The sequence below is a fragment of the Lacerta agilis genome, chromosome 8, assembly GCF_009819535.1.
Source record: "Lacerta agilis isolate rLacAgi1 chromosome 8, rLacAgi1.pri, whole genome shotgun sequence".
Taxonomy (NCBI): domain Eukaryota; kingdom Metazoa; phylum Chordata; class Lepidosauria; order Squamata; family Lacertidae; genus Lacerta; species Lacerta agilis.
This window is the reverse complement of record NC_046319.1, coordinates 49,882,121-49,907,563: the sequence shown is the minus strand read 5'-3', so window position 1 is coordinate 49,907,563 and position 25,443 is coordinate 49,882,121. Positions and strand designations below refer to the sequence as shown.

At 48.4% G+C, this 25,443-nt stretch overlaps 2 protein-coding genes across 4 annotated transcripts; one reads left to right on the top strand and one right to left on the bottom strand.

Moving 5' to 3' along the window:
- Nucleotides 1-3,965: 3,965 nt before the first annotated feature.
- Nucleotides 3,966-11,661, bottom strand: ZNF319 (zinc finger protein 319). Of its 2 annotated transcripts, XM_033157364.1 has the most exons (3): nucleotides 11,498-11,661; nucleotides 6,570-6,700; nucleotides 3,966-6,469 (listed from the first exon to the last, which is right to left on the bottom strand). In XM_033157364.1, the coding sequence occupies exon 3, from the start codon at nucleotides 6,466-6,468 to the stop codon at nucleotides 4,705-4,707; it is 1,764 nt and encodes a 587-aa protein (XP_033013255.1). In that variant the 5' UTR covers nucleotide 6,469; nucleotides 6,570-6,700; nucleotides 11,498-11,661; the 3' UTR covers nucleotides 3,966-4,704. The 2 variants fall into 2 exon arrangements, with proteins under 2 accessions (XP_033013255.1, XP_033013254.1); XM_033157363.1 differs by having other exon boundaries at nucleotides 3,966-6,700.
- Nucleotides 11,662-15,500: 3,839 nt separating this feature from the next.
- Nucleotides 15,501-22,576, top strand: USB1 (U6 snRNA biogenesis phosphodiesterase 1). Of its 2 annotated transcripts, XM_033157361.1 has the most exons (7): nucleotides 15,501-15,693; nucleotides 16,829-16,989; nucleotides 18,980-19,163; nucleotides 19,763-19,816; nucleotides 20,097-20,202; nucleotides 20,594-20,677; nucleotides 21,490-22,576. In XM_033157361.1, exons 1-7 carry the CDS (start codon nucleotides 15,539-15,541, stop codon nucleotides 21,592-21,594), a joined length of 849 nt encoding a protein of 282 aa, XP_033013252.1. In that variant the 5' UTR covers nucleotides 15,501-15,538; the 3' UTR covers nucleotides 21,595-22,576. The 2 variants fall into 2 exon arrangements, with proteins under 2 accessions (XP_033013252.1, XP_033013253.1); XM_033157362.1 differs by lacking the exon at nucleotides 20,594-20,677.
- The last annotated feature ends 2,867 nt before the right edge of the window (nucleotides 22,577-25,443 follow it).

The following is a 25,443-nucleotide window of genomic DNA, read 5'->3' as shown; positions in this document are numbered from 1 at the left end:
CAGATAACATTTCATGTCCTCACCAGTGAGATCAGTATAAGCCACAGATCCACATGCACTTCTGTTTAACGGCAAGTAGAGTTAGCATGCTGCTTAGCTCCCTGCCTAGTCTTTTCACCAAGATTGCCCTCAGGCCACAGAAGGGAGGTGAAACATCCTCTGGTTGCTGCCCTTGGCCAGGGGGCAAAGGGCTGTTGGATTGGTTGCTGCAGCACCTCTCTGCCCAAGGAAGTATCAGCCCAGCACCAGATGGATACCACTTTGGGAAACAGTCTTCATCCAAAAATTGGGATAAACAGAGCAATATGGCTTAGGCCCAGGCTATCTGAAGGACCATATTCTCCCATCAGAACCTACCCAGGCTCTGAGATCTTCAGGGGAGGCCCTTCTCTTCAGCGCCACCACCCGCACTGGCACACTTGGTGGGGACACAGGAAAGGCCTTCTCAGTGGCTCCTCCCAGACTTTGGGACTCCCTTCCTAGAGAAGCTAGATTGGCTCTCTTTGTTGTCCATCTGGCAAGTGAAGCCCTTTTTTTATTCTGACAAGCCTTTGGGAACTGTTTTTTAAGGAAAGGGCTTTTAATAGTGCCGTGTGGTTTTTGCTGTATTTTAATAGGTCTTTTGCATTGTTTTAATTCTATTATAATTTAATTACTTTTTAATTATCTTTTATATGTTTTTAGCTTTTTGTATTTTATCTGTGTTGTTTTAATTTATGTAAGCTGCCTTGAGTCCCGGTCTGGGGAAAAGGCAGGGTTTAAATACAATGATGATGTACTGTACAATAAATATTCCACGAATGCTGCTGTGCAGATGGCAACTTGCCCCTTTTTAATGTCACGATGGTGCCATTTGTTAGCAAGGGTGAGTCAGTGAGGGTTACAAGCCTGGTGCCAGCCAAGGACAAAAGCTTTCCCACTGTTTACCTGCTACAGCTGCAGGTTTCTTCCAAGTGGAATGCAAGCAGTCATTAGCGGCAAGGGCCACTTGCCCAGCCTGGTGGCCTCCAGATGTTTGGACCACAACAGGAAGTTAGCTGAGGCAGACAGGAGTTGAAGCCCAAAGCATCTGGAGGGCACCAGGCTTGGGAAACCTAACCCAACAATGTCATTAGCATAAGGCAGAGGTTTTCAACCTTTTTGAGTCAATGACTCCCTTGACCAACTACTGTACATTCTTTCTGTGGCACCCTGTGGGACTCAAGAGCCCAGTTATGTCACCCCTCGCCGGCAGCATCTCACCCTTTTTCAAACACCCTCCCTTGTGGAGTGTTCCCTCAGCCTCTTCTCCTCTCCCTTCTCCTTGGGAGTCCTCTGGGCAGCCACTGCTGCTGCCCCTGCCCTAAAGAGAGGCACCTCTTCACACTGCCCCACAGGGGCCTGGGACTTGTCTGTCCATTCCCAACAGCTTGCTTGCTTACTCTTGAGACTGCCTCAGCTCCTGCACCCCCATGCCAGTCCCAGAGGAACCATTCGCCAGCTGTAGCCAGAGCTACTGTAACAAACAGCTGTGCAAGCCTTTGGGAGGCAGAGACATGAGAGGGCATCAGAGGAGGGAGGGAAGGAAAGAGGAACAGAGGCCAGTGTTGCCTGCAGCACCCCTGCCCATCATTCAAGGCACCCCAGGGTGCCATGGCACTGGTTGAAAACCACTAGCACAAGGTATCAAATTTACATATTATGTGCTGGTATTGGACTGCAGTTTCGTAATTCTTGCTTTCCCGATGTTACTGCATTTTTATATTATTATACTTTACTATTGTTGGGATGTTATTTGCAATGTTTTGCTTACTGTTGGGAGCTACTTTGAGCTTAACTTTGTTGCTGGAAAAGTGACAGACATATATGAAATAAAATCAAATGTTGATGATGATGTCTTCCTGCGTTGTTTCCATGATGCTAATCAATACTTTTAAAATACCCAGCCACCGTCTTACAGGTCAAATGCCCAGCCCTACAGCAGTGGTAGTGGGGTTTGGTGGCTAGCAATGGACTTCAAGTCTAGGTAGACCTTGGTTAAAATCTCAATTGAGTCAGAAACTTCATTTGGTCCAGCTGCACTTTTTCAACCTCACATAGTTGTTGTGAGGATTGAAAAAAGATGGGCTAGGACGGGGGCTGAAGGGAGAACAACCACGTGCACCTCCCTGAGCTATCTGGAAGGGTGGGATAAATCTGTCCATCAAATAAAGCAACATACAGAGAAAGGCAACTTGGGCTGCATTCACATTTAGCCTTGTTTTGGTTTCCTATGTCCTAAAGGCAGAGAACAGGCCCACTGGCTAGCTCAGACTTCCCCAATGTGGTGTTCTTTCCAGATGGTTTGAACTACAAGTCCCATCAGCCTCAACCAGCACGGAGACTGACAGGAGTTGTAGTCCAAAATGTGGAGCTCCACCAGGTTGGGCTAACAAAACAGGCCAAATCCTTTTCTGAGAATCACTGTTTCCTTTCATCTTTAAGTCCCAGAGCCCCAGAGAGCCCCAACCACAAGCAGATTTATTTTTCCTAGTCACATTTCTGGTCTCAAGCTGGCCACTGATGACAATACCTCCTTCAAAAGCAGGAGGTCAGGGCCTTATCCTCCCAAACATGCAGCTATTACCCTTTCTCCCTGTGCATGGTGTTTGGCCTCTCTGAGCAGGAGGTGGGGATAAGGGGGAATAGCCCGACAAGGCATCCAGTATGGAACTGATCACTGGCAGGCAAGGGCTTCCTGAGCAGCTGAGCCTTGGGAAGGGAGAGTCTGCAGCCTTGGTTCCTCCGCTGAGCACAGGAGACACCGGGCCTGGAAACCCATTTGGACAAAAGAAGAAATTGCCCACAAAAGGACCCTCCCTGCTTTCCTGAGCAGTTCCTGAGCAGACATCAGAGGGAAGAGGACCCTTCCTTTCAAAACATCCTGCTTAGCAGGCAACGGACAAGGTGACCCACCCAGGCCTTTTCAATTCAATCTGCCTAGCCTGCTGCAGAGCAAAACCGGATGTTCTGCAAAACCATTCCTGGCCTATTGATCACGTTTCCTCCCCAGAAAAGGAACAGAAGAGGAATTTTCATGACTGGTGTCACTCCTGTAGTTACGCAGCATATCGTGAACTCACTATTCAGTAATGTCAAAATACAACAATTTTACCTGAGTGGACGTCTTTTAAGGATTCCAAGGGACAGCCAAATGAGCTACACAGATTTTTTAATGTATATTAAACTGCTTTTTTAAAAAAGCAATATGAAAAATAATGAAGACAAACTCCATAAAAGTTAGTTCTATACAGTTGAGGTGTCATGAAAGACAAGCGGTCAAAGTCAGCAGGCCCTGCATGTGGACAGGCACACGGCTCTGTGTCTTGAGAGGCAACTTTGGCCAGACCCATCCCAATGATCCACTTCTGTCCTCTTTTCATGTCCTGGGCAACTGGCAGGATGGATCCAGGGCTAGAAAATGGCCTTCCCAGTGCCACTCTGTGTGTCCCGTGTGAAACAGATAAAAAACAAACAAAAGCTTTTTTTGAGGGCTGCTCCATCGACAGTTCTTGCTCTACCTGCTGCAGCAGCCTCCCAATTTAATACAGTTTGGGGGCTGAGTGTGGAAAGGGCAATAAACCACACACACACACACACACACACACACACACACACACACAGTGTCCCACAGAACGGTCCCAAAGGAAAGCATTTCCAAAGTCTCTGTGATACCAGCTGTAGCTTATCTTATTGCCAATCATATCACTAAAGCAAATGGCGCTCCTCTAGATCACAATTTCAGGACAGATCTAGCAGCGCATTTTGAATGCTCTTCCCACCAAATTCTTTTTTTAGTTGCACGTAAAAAACAAAACAAAAAACTTTCCTTCCATTTTGATAGAGCCTAGAAACGACACAGAGAACCCTCCCCCCTACAGTGTGAAGGGTCAAGCTTTGCTCTGGCTTTAGAAGACTTTTAAATATGTAACTGTGTTCCACCACACCCTCCATCTCTGTCACCTTTCACGCTGCCCTGGGACCACTCACACCGCTGGCTTAGACAGCACCTTGAGAGCTCCGGTGTTTGGAGGAAATGAAAAGCCTCCAGCCCTGACGGTTTTGGACAACGGAAGCCAGGTAGAGGAGCACAAGGCATGGCTGCTCTGGGGCCTTCTCTCTCGGATATACGCTTGAACTGAACAGACGCACACAAGCAGAATTTCCCTAGGGATGGCACCTTAAGGGAAACCGTGCCCACCAAGTCCATCTCTCACCATTTCACCTGCCTGGCTTTCCTTGCTGCGGAGTCCTGCCCTATAAATTTCAAGCAGCAAAGAACCCAATGTGGCAAATTTCTTTGAATATCACACTCCCCTCTGTAGACACTAATGAATCATGAGGGGTGGGGGTGGGGGAAGATGAGGATCTGGATTTGGTTGGCCCAAAAAACAGACACTGCGCCTGGAGCAACAAAGCAGGCTGAGTCACAGCTGGTTCCAAAGGTACACTCAGCCCATTCATAGAAATAAATGGGCCAAATTGACCAATTGCTGAGCCCAGTGCTCACACAGAGGCCACCACTGCTTGCTCCAGCCCCCTCCACCCCCTCCACTGTTCGCAGGTTGGTCTGCAAAGGAGAAGGAAAGGGACCCACATGGCCTAGTCGCTTGCCGTAGCCTAAGCCCAGCGCTAACAGGGCATGGAGGATGACATGAACCTTTTCCCACCAGTAGGGGGAGCTGCTCAGGGCAGGCAGGGCGCCACGGGGTACGTGCTCTCAGTGGAGGTGTGCTGGGCACTGTGCTCCTGCAGGAGGCCCAGGTCCAGGAAGCGCTCCCCGCACCACATGCACTTGTAATGTTGCTCCCGGGTATGGACGCCGTGGTGCTTGTTGAGGTGCTCGCGCTGCTTGAAGGCCTTCTCGCAGGCGGGGCACTTGTAGGGCTTCTCCCCGGTGTGAACCCGCCGGTGGCGCTGCAGGTCGGAGGCGTACTTGAAGCGCTTCTGGCAGTCTGGGCACTTGAGGGGCCGCTCGCGGGCTGGGTCACAGCGGTGCTGCACGAACTCGGAGGAGGAAAAGAAGCGGCGCTCGCAGAGGGTGCAGCGGAGGGGCTTCTCGGCGCAGTGTGAGGCCAGCTGGTGCTTCTGCAGGGCCGAGGCTCGCTTGTAGGCCTTGCTGCAGGCTGCGCACTTGAAGGGCCGCTCGGCACTCTGCACACAGCGGTGGCGCAGCAGTTCCGAGGACTGGCTGAAGCCCTTCTGGCAGGCGTTGCACTTGAAGAGGTTCTCGATGCCGTGGACGTGCTGGTGGTAGAGGAGGTGGGCTGGCTGCACAAAGCCCTTCTCACACAGGGAGCACTTGAACGGCCCCACTGGCAGCTCCTGCTCGGCGGAAGGCGCTGGTGGGGCGGCGGTGCCCACAACCGCCTTGTGGGTGCGGCGGTGGCGCATGAGGGCGTACTGCTGCTTGAAGCTCATCTGGCAGAGGTCGCACTGGAAGGGGCGCTCCGTGCTGTGGGTGCGCTCATGCTGCCGGAGGTCCGAGGGGCGCCGGAAGGCTTTGTGGCAGGCGCCGCAGCGGAAGGGGCGCTCCCCGCTGGGCGTGCAGGGGTGCTGCAGCAGCTCGGAGGACTCCTTGAAGTGCAGCTCACAGACGTTGCAGCGGAAGAGGTGGGCCTCCCCAGAGTGGGCGTACATGTGGCGCACCAGGTGGGAGCGGTGCTTGAAGGCCTTCTCGCAGACGGTGCACTTGTAGGGCCGCTCGGCGCTGTGCGTGCGCTTGTGGTGCACCAGGTGGGAGGACTGGCTGAAGCTCTTGTCGCAGAGGCTGCACTTGTACGGCTTCTCCCCGGTGTGGACACGCTCGTGCCGCGACAGTTCTGAGAGATGCTTGAAGGGCTTCTGGCAGATGGAGCAGCTGTAGGGCTTCTCCACGGGAGTCCGGTTGAGTGCGGCAGGCTGCTGCGGTGGCGCAGGCTCCTCGGGGGCTGCCACAGCAGCCGCCGCAGCTTTGTAGGTCTTCTCACAGATGGAGCACTTGACGGCGGCGCTGCCGTTGTGGACGTTGTGGTGCTGGGCTAGGGAGGTGAGCAGGGAGAAGCCCATCTTGCAGACGCCACAGACAAAGGGCTTCTGCTCCACTTGCAGGCACTGGTGCTCCAGAAGATCGGTGGCCTGGTGGAAGATCTTCAAGCACTGGGTGCACTGGAAGGAGCGGTCGTGGCCCCCCTGCAGGCACTGGTGCTCCTGGGGGTTTGAGAGGTGCCCCAAGTCGTGCCCACACAGCCCGCATTTTGTGGAGGGCTCTCCGCCACCAGCTGGGATGGAAGGGTGGTGCTGCAGGCTGCTGGGCTCTGGCTGGAGGAGGATGCCGTAGACGGCACAGCCCAAGGGATTCTCCACCACAGCACTAGAGGGGATGGGATGCTCCGGTAGGGCAGTGGTCCCAGCATGGTGCGGTGCCGGCGGCTGCTGCTGTGGGGGCTGCTGCGGCCAGCTTTCTGACATGCTGGGGAAAAGAAATCGGGGTTTCCACAATAAGGGCTTCAGCTTCTCGACTGAGGCAAAGCAATTTAGGAGATCTGAGTTCACAGCAATTGCTCCCAAACCTGGAGGTGACAAGCTCGTTGCACTGGGCACAACAATTCCCCACCGCGGTACGTCTCAAACCAAAGCAGACACCAGCAGATGGGACATCCTAAAGGATGCAGGCATCACAATGGGTATCAAGGAAGGGAACCTGCAAGGAAAGACAGCAATTCAGACAGAAAGCTGCTTATCTCGCTTAAAAAGCATATTTAATCTGCTAACAATTACCTCCCCACCACCCACAACTGCAGGGAGAACAAGCAAACAAAAAATTAATTTTAGGCTAAAGACCACTGGCTGGAGATTGCAGAAGTGTTTCTCCAATTAGGGACAAACCTTTTTCCATATTGAAAACTTATATTGAAAACTTACACAACCATTGTTCACAACTCTGCCATGCAAGTTCCAAATACACGACTATACAAAAAAAAAAAGCTCTGCAGCTTGAAGCAATTGCTACTGGAGAATTATCAATGGACACTTCCAAGGCTAGCCAGGAAGGCAGTCTTGAAGTTAGAAACAAAGCACTCACTAATTAAGAAACGAGAACTCCCAAATGAGCAACTGGAATGGCTGCAGATCTCCCCTGAAGGACCCACCCATTTCAAGACATCCTGCACAAAACTTTGGATATTATTTTTTTAACAAGAAGCTTGGAAGCAAGCAGCTGTCCCCACTAACATTTTAACTCCAAAGGCAAGCCTATTTCACTAAGGGACACACACTAGTTGCAAGCAGCATAGATAGACATGCACAAGATATTTATGGAACAAAAAAGTAGACAATACACGGACAAGAAGGCTCTCAGTGGCTACTAGCCACAATGGCTTTGGGAATCCCAATAAGGGAGAGTGTTATTGCATTTAGGTCCAACTTGTGGGCTTCCCATATGTATTTATTGAATTTATATCTTTGAAGGAGCCCAGAGTGGCAAACACATCCACAACATAAAAACAAATGAACAAAACATGCTATTGTGCATCATTGGGGACACCACACACAATTGTTTTAAAGGTTTGGTGCACCAAAGTGCAATGGTTGGCTTTAGTGGAAAAGTAAGCTGAAAAACAACAACTGATGTCTGAGAGGGGTCAAACTGAAAAGTACTTTTGATGGCACAGGGTCCCCTCTCGTAATTTATGTGACTCAACAGGAGGGTCAATTTCTTTCACCTGCCTCTCAAAAATCTATGTAGCTGGACAAAATTCCCAAACATTGTTGGTCACTGGCTTGAAAACCAGAGCTATACATTTTTAATTGTGAATCTGTAGAAAGCTATCCAACTTTCTCATTTTATTTGTGATGCTAGAGTTGGGGGGGGGGGGAATACCCAGGTTAGGTTATGCCTTAGTTCCAGTTTTGTTCCTGTTTGTTTTGTATGTTATCTGTTTGTACATCCTACAAGAATCTTTTGATGAACTTATTTTTTTAAAAAAATGTTAAGAGAGTTAAAGTGTTATAAAAAGTTTCAGTTAAAACATAGGCCACTGAGAGAACCAAATATTAGACTAGAAGGATGTATCCAGCCTTATCCAAATTCAGGGCTTTTCTAATGTTGTTATGTTTTTTTAAAAACCTAAACAATCCCTTTGTGTAAGTCTGTGTGGCCAGGGTTCCCTTTTTCATCCCTTTTTCAATCTACAGACTGCCCAGGAGCATTTATATTGCTTTACCATGCTTATTTTCCTTTAAAAACATCAGCCCTGGTAGATAATTTAGGTTGTAGGGCTCACAGTGCCTGTGATGTCAAGAGAACTGAGTATTTTCTCTATCCTCTCATATGCTTGGGTAGGAAAGAGCTTGCAGAGGAATCCAGGAAGCAAGTAGAACACACTCTGGACTCAAGCTAAGGCAATGTATTGCAATGGCCTAACATTCAGGCTAAACACACCTGAGGATCTTTGACCTCTAGAACCTGGTGCAGCCATATGAGCTTTTTAAACATATTAGTGTAGCATATACCGGTATGTTGCGAGGGGGAGAGAAGAAAATGACTGATGAATGCAGAACTAAGATGTCTCAGTTTCTTTTTATTTATTAATAACTTGGTAGTTTGAAATGGACCCTTTCCCCAGAGAACTGTGTGGCATTTTAGTCTCAGTGGCACTTCTGAAAAAAAGGAAACACACTACCAGCCAAGCTGGTCAGCTTGCTGGGATGCGGAGAAAGACACCCTTCTGGCTACAGTTTCATCCCTGCTGGACTAATAGTACATACCAATTCTTCAAAAGCCATTTTCTGTCCCTAATGTTCAACCCTGCCATCAATGTCCAAAGCAAGAAATACCCATTCCATCATGTTTCCCCCTCATAGATTTGGGGAGCACAACCAGGGGCTCTCCCAGGTTCAACTCTCTCTTCCTCTTGCCCAGATCTCCATCATTCTGATAGTTCCTTGTTGTCCCAGATGTTCAACTTGGAACACCCTTTGCTGACCTGAGGCACCCCATCCGTTTCAGTCAGCAACCACTGTAGCCTGGAACATCTGGAGCATCCCTGGTTGGCAAAGGCTGACCTATTTATACCCACACACAAAAATCCACATCTAAAATTTTGTGAGATTTGTTTTGTTTTTCAGACCAAACCAGAGCCAGATGGGTGTGGTATAAATAATAAAATAATAATAATTGTCCACACTACTAAGTTATTTGCTAACCTGCACCATCAAGAGTCCATGGAACAGAGCTGGCTATAAATAAACATCCAGAAACAGGGCAGGATGTCACCAGGAACTGTGTGTATACAGTTCAAGCTGCATCTCTCTGGACAGCAGCAAGCACTTGCACAAGCACCCTGCCACAAAATGGGTAACTCAAAGGCCAAGTTCACCTTCTACTTGGCTGCCATGGGATGGGTCAAGATCGTCCCTCCAACCTGCCTGCCTTCACCTCTGTCTTTCCTGCCATAGCAAAAAAGGGACAATCCATTTTGTACTGTGCTCAAGATTATTGTATTTTGTTCTTTGAAGAACCTTGCACAAAGAAAATAAAATGTTTTAAAATACTATAGAGAGGCAGCCAGGTAGACAAACATCATTTGTTGACGATATGGCATCAGCTCTGCAAACACTAAGCTGAACACTAATCAAACTTGTATCTAGTATTTGCATAGCTATCTGGAAAGCACAAGATACAAATCTGAAATAAATCCCTACTGTGTCTTCAGCACATCTTTTGAACCCCTCTGTCTGCTGGATACCAGTTAACCAGACCTCCCCAGTCTGGTACCATCCAGATGTTTTGGACTACAACTCCCATCAGCCCCAACCAGCACTAACCAATAGTCAGGACTGACGGGAGTTGTAGTCCAAATCTTCTGGAGGGCACCAGGTTGGGGAAGGCTGGTGTAAGCATGCAGATGACAAAACTGCCCCAGGGGATGGGAAGAGCTTCTCAACTGTCCTCATGCCAAGGAACAAAAAAGATCTGACAATACTATACAATGAGGGCAGGTGTGTGTGTGCTAAGATGGTTGCCCATGTGAGCAAGCTAGCAACGGCCAGGTATCAAGTGGTGGAGAAGCAGAAGCAAAATGTCCCATGGAAAAGAAACAATCTAAGAGGGGAAAAGCTCAAGAATTCAAGCAAGCAAATCCACAGCCAAACTATAGGAAAGATACTTTCCAGTTTGGTGAAGCAGAGCCACCTATCACAAGTTTTCTTGGAAATTGGTCTATCTAGGTACCAGCCTTAGAGCTTAAGAATTTTACTGCAAACTGGTGCCCTCCAGATGTTTTGGTACTATAGCTCCCATCATCTCCAGTGATCACAGCTCTACTGAGACCAGGGAGACATCTGTGCACCCTGTTGCCAATCCATCTACTCTCTCAAGGTGCATAAGACAAGACAGCACTGCAACTGTGAACTCTCTGCTCTACTACCTTAAAACACTAGGGGATTCAGGCAGACCAAAAAAAAGTACTTTCTCACGCAGTGCATAATTAAACTATAGAACTCACCCCCACAGGAGGCAGTGATGGCCACCAACTAGTGTGGCTTTAAAGGAGGGCTATTCTTAAGTTTTTTAAACCAGCTCCATCCCCTCACTCAAGGGCACAATAATTTAGCCAGATTCTCTGCTTGAGCCCATCTTTAGAGAGGGGCTCAGCTGCATACATCTGCCCTCTTCCAAATTATAGAGAATTTCACCGTGCCAGATTTTGCAGCTCAGTGGCACAGCATCAACTTTACACAACGATGGTACTAGATTCTCTCCTCCAGGTAAAAAAGGATCCCAGGTGGCATAGAAAGGCTCTTATCTGCCAGAGACTTGGGGAGCTGCACCCACCCCAAGAAGCCAGATGTAGGCTGGACAGTCCAGAGCCCTAGCGTGGCTAAAGGTTGCTTCACAGGTTGCCCAGGGCCACATCCTGCCTAACACGACTGCAGAAATGCCCTGGTGGGTGACTGGGTTGTTAAGGGCTTCTCCACATTACAGAGCCCACCGAGATCGTTCATCCCCATCGCCCTGCGACGCAAAGGTTCCCCCGCCCCCCAGCCAAGATGCCAGCTTTTTTTTCGGCCAGGCAGGCGCCCTCCGGATGTTGCTGGTCGCCAACTCCAATCAGCCCCAGGCAGCTGTGCTAGCCAAAAACATCTGGAGTTGCGGGGCGCGCTACCTACACACCTGGAGGGCCGCCAGCCAAGAGGTTGCGTCGAGGCCGACCGGATCAGACGACGGGCTACCTCGCCCCGCCGGCCGGGGAGCGCTGCTTTCACACGTTATCGGGGCGTCTCCCGTGGCGCTGGCCGGGCCTCGGCCTACTCCGTCCAAGGAGCAGGGCAGGCAGCTCCGCTCGGGGCCAGGAGCGCCTTTTTCCTCCCTCCGCCGCCCACGGGGAAAGCGACCGCCGCCCCGGTAGGCTCCGTGAGGCCGGCGGGGCGGGAGTTCCGGGGCGAGGAAAGAGGCGCTTTAGCTTCGCCCTGCCCAGCTTTCTCCCTTCTCCCCTACCTGGAGAGCGAGGCCCGGAGGTGTATCGCGGCCTGCTCGCCCCGTCGGATCCCCGACCTCGCGTAGCAGCAGTCCCAGCGGCGAGGAGAGGCGAAGCGGGGCATGGGCCGGGAAGCGGCGGCGGCGGCGGTTAGGGGAGGGGGGGAGGCATCGAGCCAGCCGGAGGAGGGAAAAGAGGAGGCAGATGAGGAGGAGGAAGGGGCGGCGTCCAGCAGGGGAAGGACCCCGCATTAGGATCGGAGCCGCCCTCTGCCGGACCTCGCGGAGAACTGCGGCGCACAACGCTCGGGCCGGGGAGGGAGGGAGGGAGGAACCGAGGCGAGAGGCCTCCGCTCTGTCCCTTACTGAGGCACGGCGCCAAAACTGCAGCCGGTACTGCTGCTGCTGCTGCTCGGAGCCTTTGGGGGCTTCACCCACAGCAGTATTAGGAAGCATAGCTGTCAAGTTTCGGATTTGAAAATAAGGGATCACATGGAGTAACACATGACTGGAAAGGTTTGCAATTCCACAAACATAGGTGTGCACTGCCTCAAAATAAAAAGAAGTGAACAAAAGAAGACTCACAACCGCTCGGCAGCACAAATCCCTTCTGCAGGCAGGCACCTGTGCGCAAGAAATGCGTTCCGCTCCCCACAGCGGACCCAAGCTCCCTCGCCCTCTCGAATTTCCTCTCTGCAAGCTGCATCCATGGATAGAACATCGCACCTAAATATTTCCATTCTGCACAACGCGCAGCATTTGCACGACCCCCTCCTGACAGCACCACACACAGAGGGATAATTCCCACACACAGCTTGATGGGGACATGTGCAAACCCCCCACCCCCACCCCCAATATATATATATATCAGATCTGCATCAGAGGGAATGGCACATGCCTCTTTGTCAATCTGAGCATAGTTGTGCTCCGTGGGCGACAACGTACGGGAATAGAAAGAGATGGGCTTGGCCTGGGCAGGCCGCAGGGTTGGGCTAGATGATTGGGCTAGATGATCCTTGGGGTCCCTCCCAACTTACAGTTTGATGATTCTGCCAAGCTTTCTGTCCCTGCCTCGGCCTCAACAGTCATCCAGCCAGTTCCATGCCCATCTGACACAGGGGCGTAGGAAGGGGCAGGGGTAAGTGGTTCGCCCCAGGTACCATCATGGAGGGGGGTGACAAATTATCAAGGAACAATTACTGCCCTACTAGGGCGGTTCATTTTTTTTAAAAAAAAACTTGTTTTAAAAAAAATGCCTGCTCCAAATGTCTTATCTTACTGCACTAGGGATTATATAGCTATATATGAAATTTCATGCATATCAGTTAATATCTTGACCCTCCTCCATGAAAATAGCTGTTTACTTGGCCGTTTTCCTATGTCGTGAAGGCTGAAATTTCAATTCAGTGGAGCAGGGTCAAGATATTAACTGATATGCATGAAATTTCAGATATAGGTATATAATCCCTAGTTTAGTAAGATAAGACCTTTGGAGCAGGCATTTTCAAAAAAAGGTATTTTATGAACCGCCCTACTGCCCTACCCTCCACTAGGCTTCCCTCCCCCACCTCTAATCTCCGTTGATGTGTCTTTATCCATTGTGTGTCCTGGCTGAGGGGAAAAATAGAAGAAGTATGGCCATCAATCTAGTTGAGATTCCTGCATTGCCCCAGGAGTTTGGCTAGATGACCCTCAGGGGTCCCTTCCAACTCTACAATTCTCTGGTGCAGGCTTGTGCAGAGTTTTACGTACAAGTTGGATGCAAGGGGTGCATAGGATTGCAGCCCATCTTATGCACCGTCGGCTCGGGAATAAGTCCCACTGATCATGATGAGACTAGATTGCTGCTGTGCAGTCCTGTTTTTTAAATAATTGTTTTCCTTTTCAGATAATACAGAGCATGGTGAAATCACAATAAATAAAACCTCCCCTTCAGTAGTTTAAGCACTACTACAGGTTCCACATAATATCTGTACTGCATTGTTTACTGTGACAGCACCTGCACTTTGGAACTCCCCGCCTATTGCAACAAAGCACGTGCCTTTGCTAAACTCTTTTCGGGCACCTGCTAAAAGCATTCTTCTTTAGGCAAGCATACCTAGATGCTTAGGAAGTTGAAGTAATTTTAATCTTAATATTTTAGCTATTGTATGTTTTAAGGTAGGATTGTTAATTTTTCTTTATTTTACTGCTGTGGTGTTTTTTAAAATAATTTTTATTAAACAAACAAACAAACAATAAATATAAATAAAATAACACAAGCCAAAACACAATCCATCCTGTAGATTTAAGTATCTGTCCATAGTCGCCTACTTGTGATCAGAGGCCCAGAATCCACATTCCTTTGTAAGAAAATATGAAATAGCGTAAAACCATTTTTGCAGGCAAAAAATAAATAAAAATAAAATCAATGTGGGGGGGGGGGTGACAAGAAATTTCCCGCATCGGGTACCACCTGACCTTCCTACACCTCTGATCTGACATTCTCAGGAGTCACTAGGCTGCTGTCTCCCCACTCCAAACAGATTTTGTTTCCCAAAGTTTTCTTGTACTTATGCGAACCTGGGGTGTCCCCTCCCCCCGTCCACTTCAAACCTTGTTTGTGGCTGCTGGTGCCATGGAGCGGAAGCCTTTGGAAAACCAGTGTGGTTAGAGCAGGCTTCCTCAACCTCAGCCATCCAGATGTTTTGAGACTACAATTCCCATCATCCCTGACCACTGGTCCTGCTAGCTAGGGATCATGGGTGTTGTAGGCCAAAAACATCTGGAGGGCCGAGGTTGAGGAAGCCTGGGTTAGAGTGTCAGAGTAGGACCTGGGAGATCAGGGTTCAAATCCCCTTACTTGGCCATGAAGCTCACTGGGTGGTGACCTTAGGTCACTTACCGCCTCTCAGCCTAATCTACCTCACAAGGTTGTTGTGGGGATTCAGTGAGGACAGAAAGGTCCATGCATGCCACCTTGAGTCCTTGGAGAAAAAGGTGGGTTATAAATGTAATAAAACTACTGAGGTCACTGCTAGTGTATATATATATCAACCTTCACCAACCTGGTGCCCTCCAGATGTTGGATTACCAGGTTAGCAAAAGCTGGTGTGTATGATTCCAGAAATGAAGTTGTGCCTGAAGTGACTGAAAAATGCTCCACTGCTTCACAACCAACTAACTGCAAGATGCGTTTGACAGGTTCCTTATTCATGGAGCCTTCGTGAAGTAACAACCACTTTAGGAAAAGTTATGATTCTAAAAGCTGGTTAAATTGGAACTGGATCATGCTTTGAAGAGTTTGTGAACTTTACTAGAAGAACAAAAGACTCAAAGTTGTAAGTCATGATATTGGAAATGGATAGTCAACGTTCACACCTTTCAAGGGAAAGGAAAGAGATCTTAATCATGCAATCTCACAATGTTCCTTCCATGATAGGAATATGCTCTAAAATACTATTGCTGTGGTAATTGACTGATTGCAAAATTCAGCTGGTTTTATAAACAAGACTGTGCATCTTAATCTTGATGCTTTACCTGGTGCTTTACCCAAATTAGAAAATATTTGAGAGAAATCATGCAGCTCAGAAAGAATGAGCCCCACTGACTTGTTTTCTATATTGCCCTCGTTTCCCATAGGGAGTGGACATCACCTGCCTTCTTTGCTGCTACCCCCCCTCAAAAAAAAGGATTTGTAATGAATTTTAATAACAAAACAAGTTGCAGGAAAATATGTTTTTTAAAAATAGAAAGTTATCACAGTTGCGATACAACGATACGATTTACGAAGTCAAATATCAAAACACACCAATTCGATGCCGAAACATGATGATGATTTCTACCGTTCGTCTTACCGCTCGGTCCACTCGCGAAAGCGCGGGAAAAGGCTCTCCCGAAGCGACCCGTAAGCGACTCCCAGCGCTTCGCGTCGCGAGTCTAAACTCAACGTCTATGGCCACTGCCGGGTGGCACCAGCCTGACTTCTGCAACCGTTGCTCATTAAAAGAGGCGCTTCTGCGCAAGCGCAGTGGTCTCCCTTCCTCCGTAGGCGGCGGAAGTGGTGATCTTGACGTGCCGGCCATGAGTAGAGTGGCGGCGGTCTCGGGTCTGGTGGGCTACAGCAGCTCCGACTCGGAAGACGAGGGCGCATCCTCGGGAGCCCAAGGGGAAGGCGGCGAGGCCGGCGGCGCAAGCTCGGCGGAGGGACGCCAAGGCCGCCGCTCTCCCGGCGACAGGTGGGCTATCAGTTCAACACAGCAAGCCCCCTTCCCTTTCAACCGAAAAAGACACGCACAAAAGGAAGACGGGGTGGGGAGGGAAAAGGAAAAAGGCAAACTCAGGCACCAGTTCTTACATCTTTTTTTGTAAACTGCTTTTAGGTTGTTGTCCCCCCCCCCTACAATCGAGCAGTGTATAACTTTTAAGATTTTTTTTTTTAATGGCAGGTTCTTATAAGGACCATCTAGATTGGGAACAATTCAAAGGCAGCAGGAAATGTTGGGCTGGGTGCTGCTTTCTTTCTCTCCCCTTGCCATCCCAGGTTGCTAGACTGATTTGTGCCCCTGTTGCCCCTTCTTTCTCCTCCCCACACCTGTTGGTGGATCCCTCTCAACAGTTCCATGAACTTCCGGGTGCAATTGGTGCCAACTGCTGTCCTTTAAAACACCTCAGTTTGGTGTCTACTCCTCACTGCTGCCCCTTAGGGTCCCAAGGCAAGGTCTGAACCTTGCTGCTTTGGGGCCCTTTTGGCAGGAGAAAGCACCAGCTGAGCCAAGGGTCTTCCACAGAAGTCCTAGCAACTGAGCCACCACCATTCCTTATTCTGTCCCAAAGCTGAGTGCCCTGTCCTACTACCCACCAAAGTTCCCCAGAGGCTTGCAACAATTAAAACAAATATTAAAATGTAATTCAGACTGAAATCAACAGCATAGCAATCGAAATAAAGCAGATACAGGGTTGCAGTTAATTCTCAAGGCAACAATGTTTTTGCTTCTCCACAGAAAGGAGAGAGGATTAAGTATTGTATATACAGTAGTAACCTTCCCTGGAGCAGGAAAAACTCAATGCCAGATACAAATTTGATGTAAGGGGGTGGTCATCTGAAATATTTTTCTGCCCAGTTTTTCCTCAAACCTCACTCTTTCTGGGCATGATGGGTTGCTGTGTTTCTCCATGCATTGCACAGCCAGAAGTATCCAGTCACTTGAGTTATTTTTGCATTCATCTGAGTGCTGAAGTTGTGGGTAAGAGGACATGGACTGAAAAACGTGTGCGGTGTCCAGGGGCCGAGAGTCATTTGGCCTGTTTTGCTCCAAATGAAGAAGAGTATTAAAAGGGCTGGGAATTCTCTTTTCTCCCTCTGCCTTGTAGCTCAACAGCTCCTCGCCTTCCTGTGCCAGACAGCGTGCTAAGTATGTTCAGAGATCAGGAAGAGGCAGAGACAGTGGTGGACGACAGCAGCAAGCATGGAGGCCGCCTGCGGACCTTTCCCCATGAGCGAGGCAACTGGGCAACACATGTCTACGTGCCTTGTGAGTGCCCTTCTGCTCTTCGTCCTCTCATCTGACCCCAGTGTCACTAGGAAGTCAAACTCTGGAAACACACATATTTGGGATTCAGCCAGAAATGGTACCTTTTCTCCAAGGAGCAGAGCCCTTCTAGCTGTTTGATCTTTATGGCGGAGAAGTGCCATTCCAATGGGCATGAGGAGGGAGGTGCCCACAGAGCCACAGTCACAACTTAATGTGGCTGACCAGACATCCTTAATAGAATTGTGCTTACTAACACAGAATCGTAGAATTGTAGGGTTGGAGGCGTCATCTAATCCAACCCCTGACAGATGGCCATCCAATCTCTGTTTAAAAACTTCAAGTGAAGGACAGTCCACCACCTTCCTAGGGAGTCTGTTCTCCTATCGAACATCTCTTACAGTCAGAAAGTTACAGGTAGGTAGCCGTATTGGTCTGCCATAGTCAAAATAAAAAATTCCTTCCAGTAGCACCTTAGAGACCAACTAAGTTTGTTCTTGGTATGAACTTTCGTGCTGGAATCTCCTTTCTTGTCATTTAAAACCATTGGTTTGGGCCCTCTCCTGTGAAGCAGCAGGAAACAAGTTTGCTCCATTTTCCATAGTACAGCCTTTTAGATATTTGAAGGTGGCTGTCATATCACCTCTCAATCTTTTCTCCAGGCTAAACATATCTATGAGGATAGCTCTTTTCAAACACCTCAGTAGAATACCACAACTGATGTAGAAGGTCCCTGGTTCAATCTCCAGCATCAGGGATGAGAGAGACTCTCCCTGTCTGAAACCCTGGAGAGTCACTGTCAGTGTAGACAATACTGATCTAGATGGGCTAGTGGTATGACTTGGTATAAGGCAGCTTCCTTTGTTCCGATTAATAATAAGAAGGGGGGGGCAGATCAAAAGCACCACAGATCATTTAAGTGCAACAAAGTGTTGCAGTGTAAAGCACCGCCCCTCTTCACTGCTCCAGATATGATCTTGTCCACTCCTATGTCTGTCTCACGGGGACATCACCCTCCACACACACACCTTTCATAAGAGCTGACCAACATTCCGCCAGTTACATGGGTGACCCTGAGTCTTGGCATGAGGTTTAAGCCAGTGTGGTATAGTGGTTAAGAGCAGTGGACTCGTAATCTGGTGAACTGGGTTCAATTCCCTGCTCCTCCACATGCAGCTGCTGGGTGACCTTGGGCTAGTCACACTTTTCTGAAGTCTCTCTGCCTCACTCACCTCACAGAGTGTTTGTTGGGGGGGGGGAAGGGAAAGGAGATTGTTAGCCACTTTGAGACTCCTTTGGGTAGTGATAAAGCAGGATATCAAATCCAAACTCTTCTTCTCCTTCTTCTTCTTCTTCGACACCCACACCCTGGGTTTGGCTACAGGCATATCTGCGTTATCTTTCCAAAACCACCATGGAGCTTTTTCACAGATGCCTGTGAGCATGCAGCTCTGCCCTTTACTGCACAAAAAATCATCACTTTCCCTCTACCCCAAAGTTTCTGGAAGTTGCCAGTTTGCCACCTTCCTCCCCACCAACAAAACACACCCCAAATCATTCCACAGTCAGTGGGCAGTAGCAAATGTGCGGCAAGTGTTGAGGGAGGTCCAGATGCAGACTTCACCTACTCACTCTGTGGGGTCTCTGCTTCTTGCCTTGTTCTCTCCCAAACCAGAACACCAGCTCAATCACACTCTCCTGCTCTTTGTGCTCTCCCCCCACCCAATATACAGAATAATGCTCTGCTTCCTCCAATAGCAGAGGTAATATAGAGCCATCGTGGCTAGGGGAGACTTTATTTCTCCACCCATCCACAGGTTCTGTTTTGTAGTGGCAGTAGGGTAGAGGAGGCCATTGTAATCCCCATTTTACAGAAGAGATTTGATGCCTGGAAAGTATGACTTACCACCAAGTTGCCCCTGCAGCTTAGCAGAGATGCACCCATGCACCCACCCGCTCCAATCCTCCACTGTTGCTCTGCTGTTCTGTATAGATGAGGCTCAGGAGGACTTCCTTGACCTGCTCCAGCTCCTCCTCCTGCGTGCACGTGCATCCGTGCCATCTCTGACGGCTATGGCAGAATTCCACATCAGCCTTTCTCAGGGTGTGATCCTGCGCCACCACTGGATAAGCCCTGTTGTCCAGTCCCTCAAGGAACACCTGGCTTCCTTCCCCAGGTAAGATGCTTTGGACCCTTAGACCACGCCTTCCTCTTGCACTTTTGACACCACCTCCCCTTGACCCAGTGCATATTCTTAATCCGCACTTTTTCTGTGAGGAATCAGACAGGGCATTACTGGCCCACACCAAAAGACACCTCTCCCTGTTCACCCCAAAATCATGACATGGAATGACTTGTGGAACTCACCCACCCTTCCACACGGTTACTAAATCAGCTGACCTTATTCCAATTGAAAATTTGTGTGCAGTTTTTATACTTTAGAGCAGTCTTTGCTACAACCTGGTGCCCTCTATATATTCTGGCATTGCCTGGGGCTGATGGGAGTTGTAGTCCAAAACATCTGAATGGGACCCAGGCTGTGGCAAGAGCTCCTTTAGAGAACAGCAGCAAAACCTGGATCACTAAAAGGAAGCAAAGGGAAAGGTAAGTGTGGAGAGCTGTAATTGCTGGAAGAGTGACTTAAAGGCTCCAGGGAAGGGCAAATCAGAAAATGCACTCCCCAGCCCCTGGGTCTCAGTATGCCTTACTTCTTCTCCCCTGTCCTCCTCCTCTTCATCTTGCAAAGGAGTCAGATAGATTCTTTCCCCATTTCAGGTTCACTTGTAGAGCAGATCGAGTGAAGGTTTACACCAATGAGCCCAAAAGCAGGTGAGTGAATGGCGCTGAGACTACTCCTCAGAGAGCAATAGGCTGCTTTGCAGCATGTCCTCAGGCTGAAATTGCCAACCATCCTGTGGCTTGATTGGCACAAGTGGAATAATTGCACAAGGACAAGGTTGGTAGAGAGGAGGGGGAGGCCAGTGTTTGCCTCAAGTGGGGCAGCATTCTATTAGTGCCCCCTTGGCCTTTTGTCTTCTGGGGCAAAGTGGGCACTCACGGTGAACATTAACATTGAACTGCTCTAAGATTCTGTCAAATCTCTCTGAAGGACCTTCATTGGCTTGGAGGTAACCTCTGGGCATTCTCAGCTCTTGGAGTTGGTTTCTGAAGTGGACAGAGTTATGGAGGAATTCAGTCTCCCTTCTTTCTACAAGGTAAGACTTCCACTGTTCTAGGAGGGAGTGGAGTCTGCAAAAAGAGGCTGCTGCTGAATGACCAAGGCCCTGGAAGTAAACAGCTTATTACATTATATAATTACCAACCAAGTGCCCTCCAGATATTTTGCCCATCAGCCCCAACCAGTATTCCCAAATAAGACTGCAGATGTCATGTGATATGTGTATAAACTAGCTGTGGTAACATAAACTTGTTGAGGAAACCAACCAGCCCACCCAAAGCCTTCCCCTTTGCCCTGGAGTCTCATTTCCATGGAAGAAAGAGAAGGGTGCTCTGTTTCCACCAGGAATTCTGGGGTAGTGGCACCTAGCTGGGTTAGTGCAGCTTCTCCAGATTCTTAGCATTTGCTTTTTCCTGGCTTCTGTACAGAATCCCTCATTCCATCTCAGCCTCGCGTGGTGTGTTGGAAACCTTTCTGAAGAACTTGAAAGTTGTTGTCTTCAGGAGTTGCAGGTAACCACCTTGGATGTCATTCATGAGCATAGAGATTTAAGGAATTATCTTGCTCAGGGGGCTGAAATGGAGGTGTGTGCCTTGGCATTTCTAGAGATACCTTTTCAGTTTGCAGAAGTGCTCAGGGCAACATCTGGTGACGAAAAGCTTACCTGGGAATTCGTGACCTTTCCTCAACCTGGAGTTCCACAGAGAGGGTACTGCAACTATAAAGCTATCTCTACATCTCCCTCCTCTTTAAATTGGCCTTCCCCAACCTCATGTCTTGGACTACAGTTCCTGCTGGCCAGGGCTGATGTGAGTACAGCTCCAAAAAAATATATGGGGAAGGCTGATTTAAATGTTTATGGGAGACAGAGCAAGCACACAGGGAGGTCCGTGTAGGAGAATGTGCTCCTTCCTGCACACAGGACCCACACTGTGAAGGGCTCCAGAAGTCAAAACCAGCAGCCTTGAACTGGACCTCAAAGACAATTAGTACCAAAGTAGATGGGCCCAAATGGGAGCACAAAGCCATAAGAACATCAGAAAAACTCTGTTGGATCAGGCCAATGGCCCAACTAGTCCAGCATCCTGTTCTCGCAGTGGCCAGCCAGATGCCTCAGTGGGAAACCCTGGAAGCAGGATCCGAGCACAAGAATGCTCTCCTCTCCTGTGGTTTCCAGAAACTGGTATTCAGAAGTATAAGCCCTCTCCTACCCACATTTGTCACATATTAATATGTCCAGCATGCTGCCTGTTAAATGTTCAGGGGCCAATCAGATTCCTGGGCTCTGCATAATTCCCACCTCCCTCTCCTTTGTCTTTTCCAGGAGATTGTGAATCGGTTTGAGGACTCTTCATACCTTGTGCGAATCCCTGGGGCTGAAGTCCGTTGCAAGTCTGGCAAGAAGATCTTCTCCTTCCCTTTACGGTAGGAGCTGGGAGAATAATCTGCAGCAGCTGCCAGCTGAGGATGGACTTTACCTACCATTTCACCAGGATGCAAGGAATGGTCAGAAACCACACATGATATTCGTGGCTCAGCAGTAAGATGGTGGTAGCCCCTTGCCCCCATTGCTCATTGCTAAAGGTCTTGCAAGTGGTGGGCCTAAGGTGAAGGGTCCAGTGCTACAAAGGTGAAGGGTCCAGTGCTACAAAAGAATGCAGAGGCTACATTAACAGCCACAGCTTTGTGCCAGCATGATTATTGAGGGAGTTGTGACATGCAAAAGTGCCATTCAGTACTGAGGGCAAGTTCAAAACGATGCTCAGTTTTGAAGTGGACAGCAGCTGAGTAGAATCTCTCCTGATCTGGAGGACAACAGAAATTACACATTAGAAGTTTGAGAGGATCCCTGCCTGCCCCTAAAGCTGATGTCACAAGAGGCATTTGGCTCGAAAGCATCCTTGCTGGTTGAGAGCATGAAGACTCCTGGCTGTCAGACTGAGCTGTTAGCTAAAAATGGATCAAATGAGAAACAGTAGTACAGGTCCCCCCCCCTTGTGTGGACAGTTTCAAAAGCCACAAGACTATATATTGGGGTACGTGTAGGTGCGAGAAGGGGCATTGGGTTTTACCATGGTAGTGGTGTTGTCAATTGGCTAGATAACCGCCAGGGGTCAGTGTTGAGTTGGCTTCCCTTACCACCACTTCACAGTCTGTGTCTTATGGACGTTTAATTGCCCCTGTCTTCCTCCCCATCCCATTCTGGTTGGGGCCGATGGGAATTGTAGTCCAAAACTTCTGGAGGTCACCAGGTTGGTACGGGCTGCATAAAGGGTCTATAAAGGTATCTCTCAGGGAATTCTCAGCTTGCCCAAAAGGCCGCTACACCAGAGTTCTGTGGGGTAAAACAGGACAGGTATACCAACTTACAACTGGTTTAAGAGCAGAGGGTAGGAAAAACAGCCTTCATTTGCGGTGGTGGGGGTGGGTTGCCAATTGGAGCTGAAAGACGGTATTAAAATGATTTTTTATATAAGTGTAAATAAATCTGCAAAGGTTTGAATTATATTGCTGTTACAATCTGCTTTGGAATTTTCAATGAGAAACGGTATCAACAGTTTTTAATAAATATAGATAGTTTCCTGTTGTTGGAGTTGCTGTCTCTAATGCTCGGGGCAGGCAAATTCCATGCTAGGGATTACAGTATTAGGATATGGACTGAAAATAAGAACATAAGAAGAGCCCTTCTGGATCAGGCCAATGGTCCATCTAGTCCAGCATCCTGTTCTCACAGTGGCTGAGCAGATGCTCAACAGGGAGCCTGAAAGCAGGACCTGAGCACAAGAGCCTTCTCCCCTCTCCTGAGGTTTCCAGCAACTGGTATTCAGAAGCATTGCTGTCTCAAAGATAGCCAGAATAGTACATGAATCAGTTACATGGGCCACACTTGCAATACTATGTACAGTTCTGGTCGTCATAAGGAAAAAATAAAATTAAAATACATTGTAGAGCTGGAAGGGGTGCAGAAAAATAACCCAAGCAACCAATTAGTTAGAGTACTTTCAGAAGGAGGAAAAGCTAAAGGGATTGAGTTTTTTTTTTTTTTAGCTGGAAGGAGGGGGGCTTGTGCAAGGAAGGGGAATACAATGATGGTTTATAAAACTATGCAACATATGAAAAAATATTATCCCTTATAGTATTATAAGGTGGGCCCACCTAATGTGATAGATTGGCAGTGGATTCAGGATAGATGTAAAGTCTTGCCTCAGCCTTCCCTTACCTAGTTCCCTCAGATGTTTTGGACTACATTTCCCACAAGCCCCAGCCGGCATAGCTAATGGGAGTTGTACTCCAAAACATCCAGAGGGCGCCAGGCTAAGAAATGCTGTACCACCACATACTGTACAATACATAGTTTATAGAATTTGCTCCCACAAGTTGTAATAATGGGGCTGTAAAGGAGCCTTTAACAAATCTTTGGACAGCAATTGATAAAGCTGCTTCATTATTATTCATTTATGAATCACCTTTTTTCATCTGCATCTGTGTCAAAGCAATTTACAAAAAAACACACATTAAAAATGCTTTTAAAAAGTTTTTTTTAACCATACAAAAATAAAATACAAAACGAGCAACTAAGACTCTTCTCCTCCAGCTGGAAAAGCTTGTCAAAACAGAAAATTCCTTCAGTTGTTTCCAGAAGCACAGAAGTGAGCGCCTGTTGTATCTCGACAGGAATGCTGTTGCACAAAACAGGTGCAGCCAGGCTGAGGGCCCTGCTCCAAACCACTATGGAGTGGACTTATGATGTTTGGGGGGCTTGAAAGGAGAAGCTCTCCTCCAGACCACGGAGACCCACCAGGCATTTAAGGGACAAGGCAGTTCTCTCAAGTATCAATTGAAGCTAATAACCCACCCAGCTCAGTATTGTCTATAGGCCACTGGCTCCCTGGGGCTTCAGTCAGGAGTGTTTCCTAGCCCACCTAGAGATGCGAGGGTGGAACCTGGCCTTTTCTACAAGTAGAGCATCAACTTTGTCCCTGAGCTATGCCCTCCTCCTTGCTATGGGTATGTGCTGAAGGTCCGGCGTCACAGGAAGAATTCCTCTGAACACACGTTGCAGGAAGCAGCTGTCATCTTCTGTGTCCTGCTTATCGGTTGCCCGGAAACACCTCTGTGAGAAAAAGATGGTGCTGACCTTAATGCACTTCTGGTCAGATTGTGTTAGGGATGCCATATCTTTTGGCAGAAAATGCAATAAACCCAAGCCAAAGCTGGTTCCCAATTGATAAAAACAAGAACAATTTTTCACCCAACCGAGGAAGGTTCTTAGCTATGCACTGACAGTTGCTGCTTAACTCTGTTTACCAGGGAAGGGGCAAAGTCCTGATCAACGTCACAAAGTAAGCAAAAGGGCAGGAGTTAAAATATGAATTCAATTTGCATTGGGAGTTGCTCTTGCCAGGCCAGTTCTGTTGCCCACTGTGGCCCTTCTCCACCAATCAATGTTTAGGAACAGCCTTTGCCAACCTGGCACCCTCCAGAGGTTGTGGACTGCTGATGGGAATTGTAGTCCATCTGGAGGTCACCAGGTTGACAAAGGCCAACCCTTTCCTGCAAGTTACTCGGTTTTGCATTGAACAGAATTTCCCAGCTGTTCTTAATAACAGCCCATATCCTCTTCTCTGTTTGGAAGAAATCCCACTGTCTTCAGTGAAATTTTACTTCCGAACTGGTGTCTAATTAAGGCCAGTTGTTGAGCAGCCAAATATTAAAGGGTAAAGGGACCCTTGACCTTTAGGTGCTAACTGGCAACAAATCCACAACTTATGGATTACCCTGGTCTTGGTGGGACGGGGTAGAGAAGTGCCAAAACCAGGCAGGGAGCTTTTTGGGATGGGTGGCAGATGCTTTCCTAGCCTTTAAGCTGCTCCACATTCAATGTGAACTTGTGCAATTTCAAGAGGGGGGTGGAGAAGTGTAAGAGAAGCTGTTTTGAGTGTAGAACATGAAAGTTGCTAAGGTAATAATTCTTTGCAGGCTTCCTTGGAAGTGAGTCCTTTTGGACTCAGCAGGCTTCACCCTCTGGGTAAACACGGTTAGGCTGGGCGTTGCACCTGTCACTTCCACCCTTGCCTTTTGAGGGAAAGTTTCATTATAACAATATAAATAAATGATTCCATAGAACGGTGCTGTGTGTAAGTCTTGACGTCTAAATAGCGACACCTTTGATCAAGTGCGGCGAAATACCTTAGAATCATAGAATGGTTGAGTTGGAAGGGACCCCAGGGGTCATTTAGCCCAACCCCCTGCAAGGCAGGAATATGCTGCTGTCCCA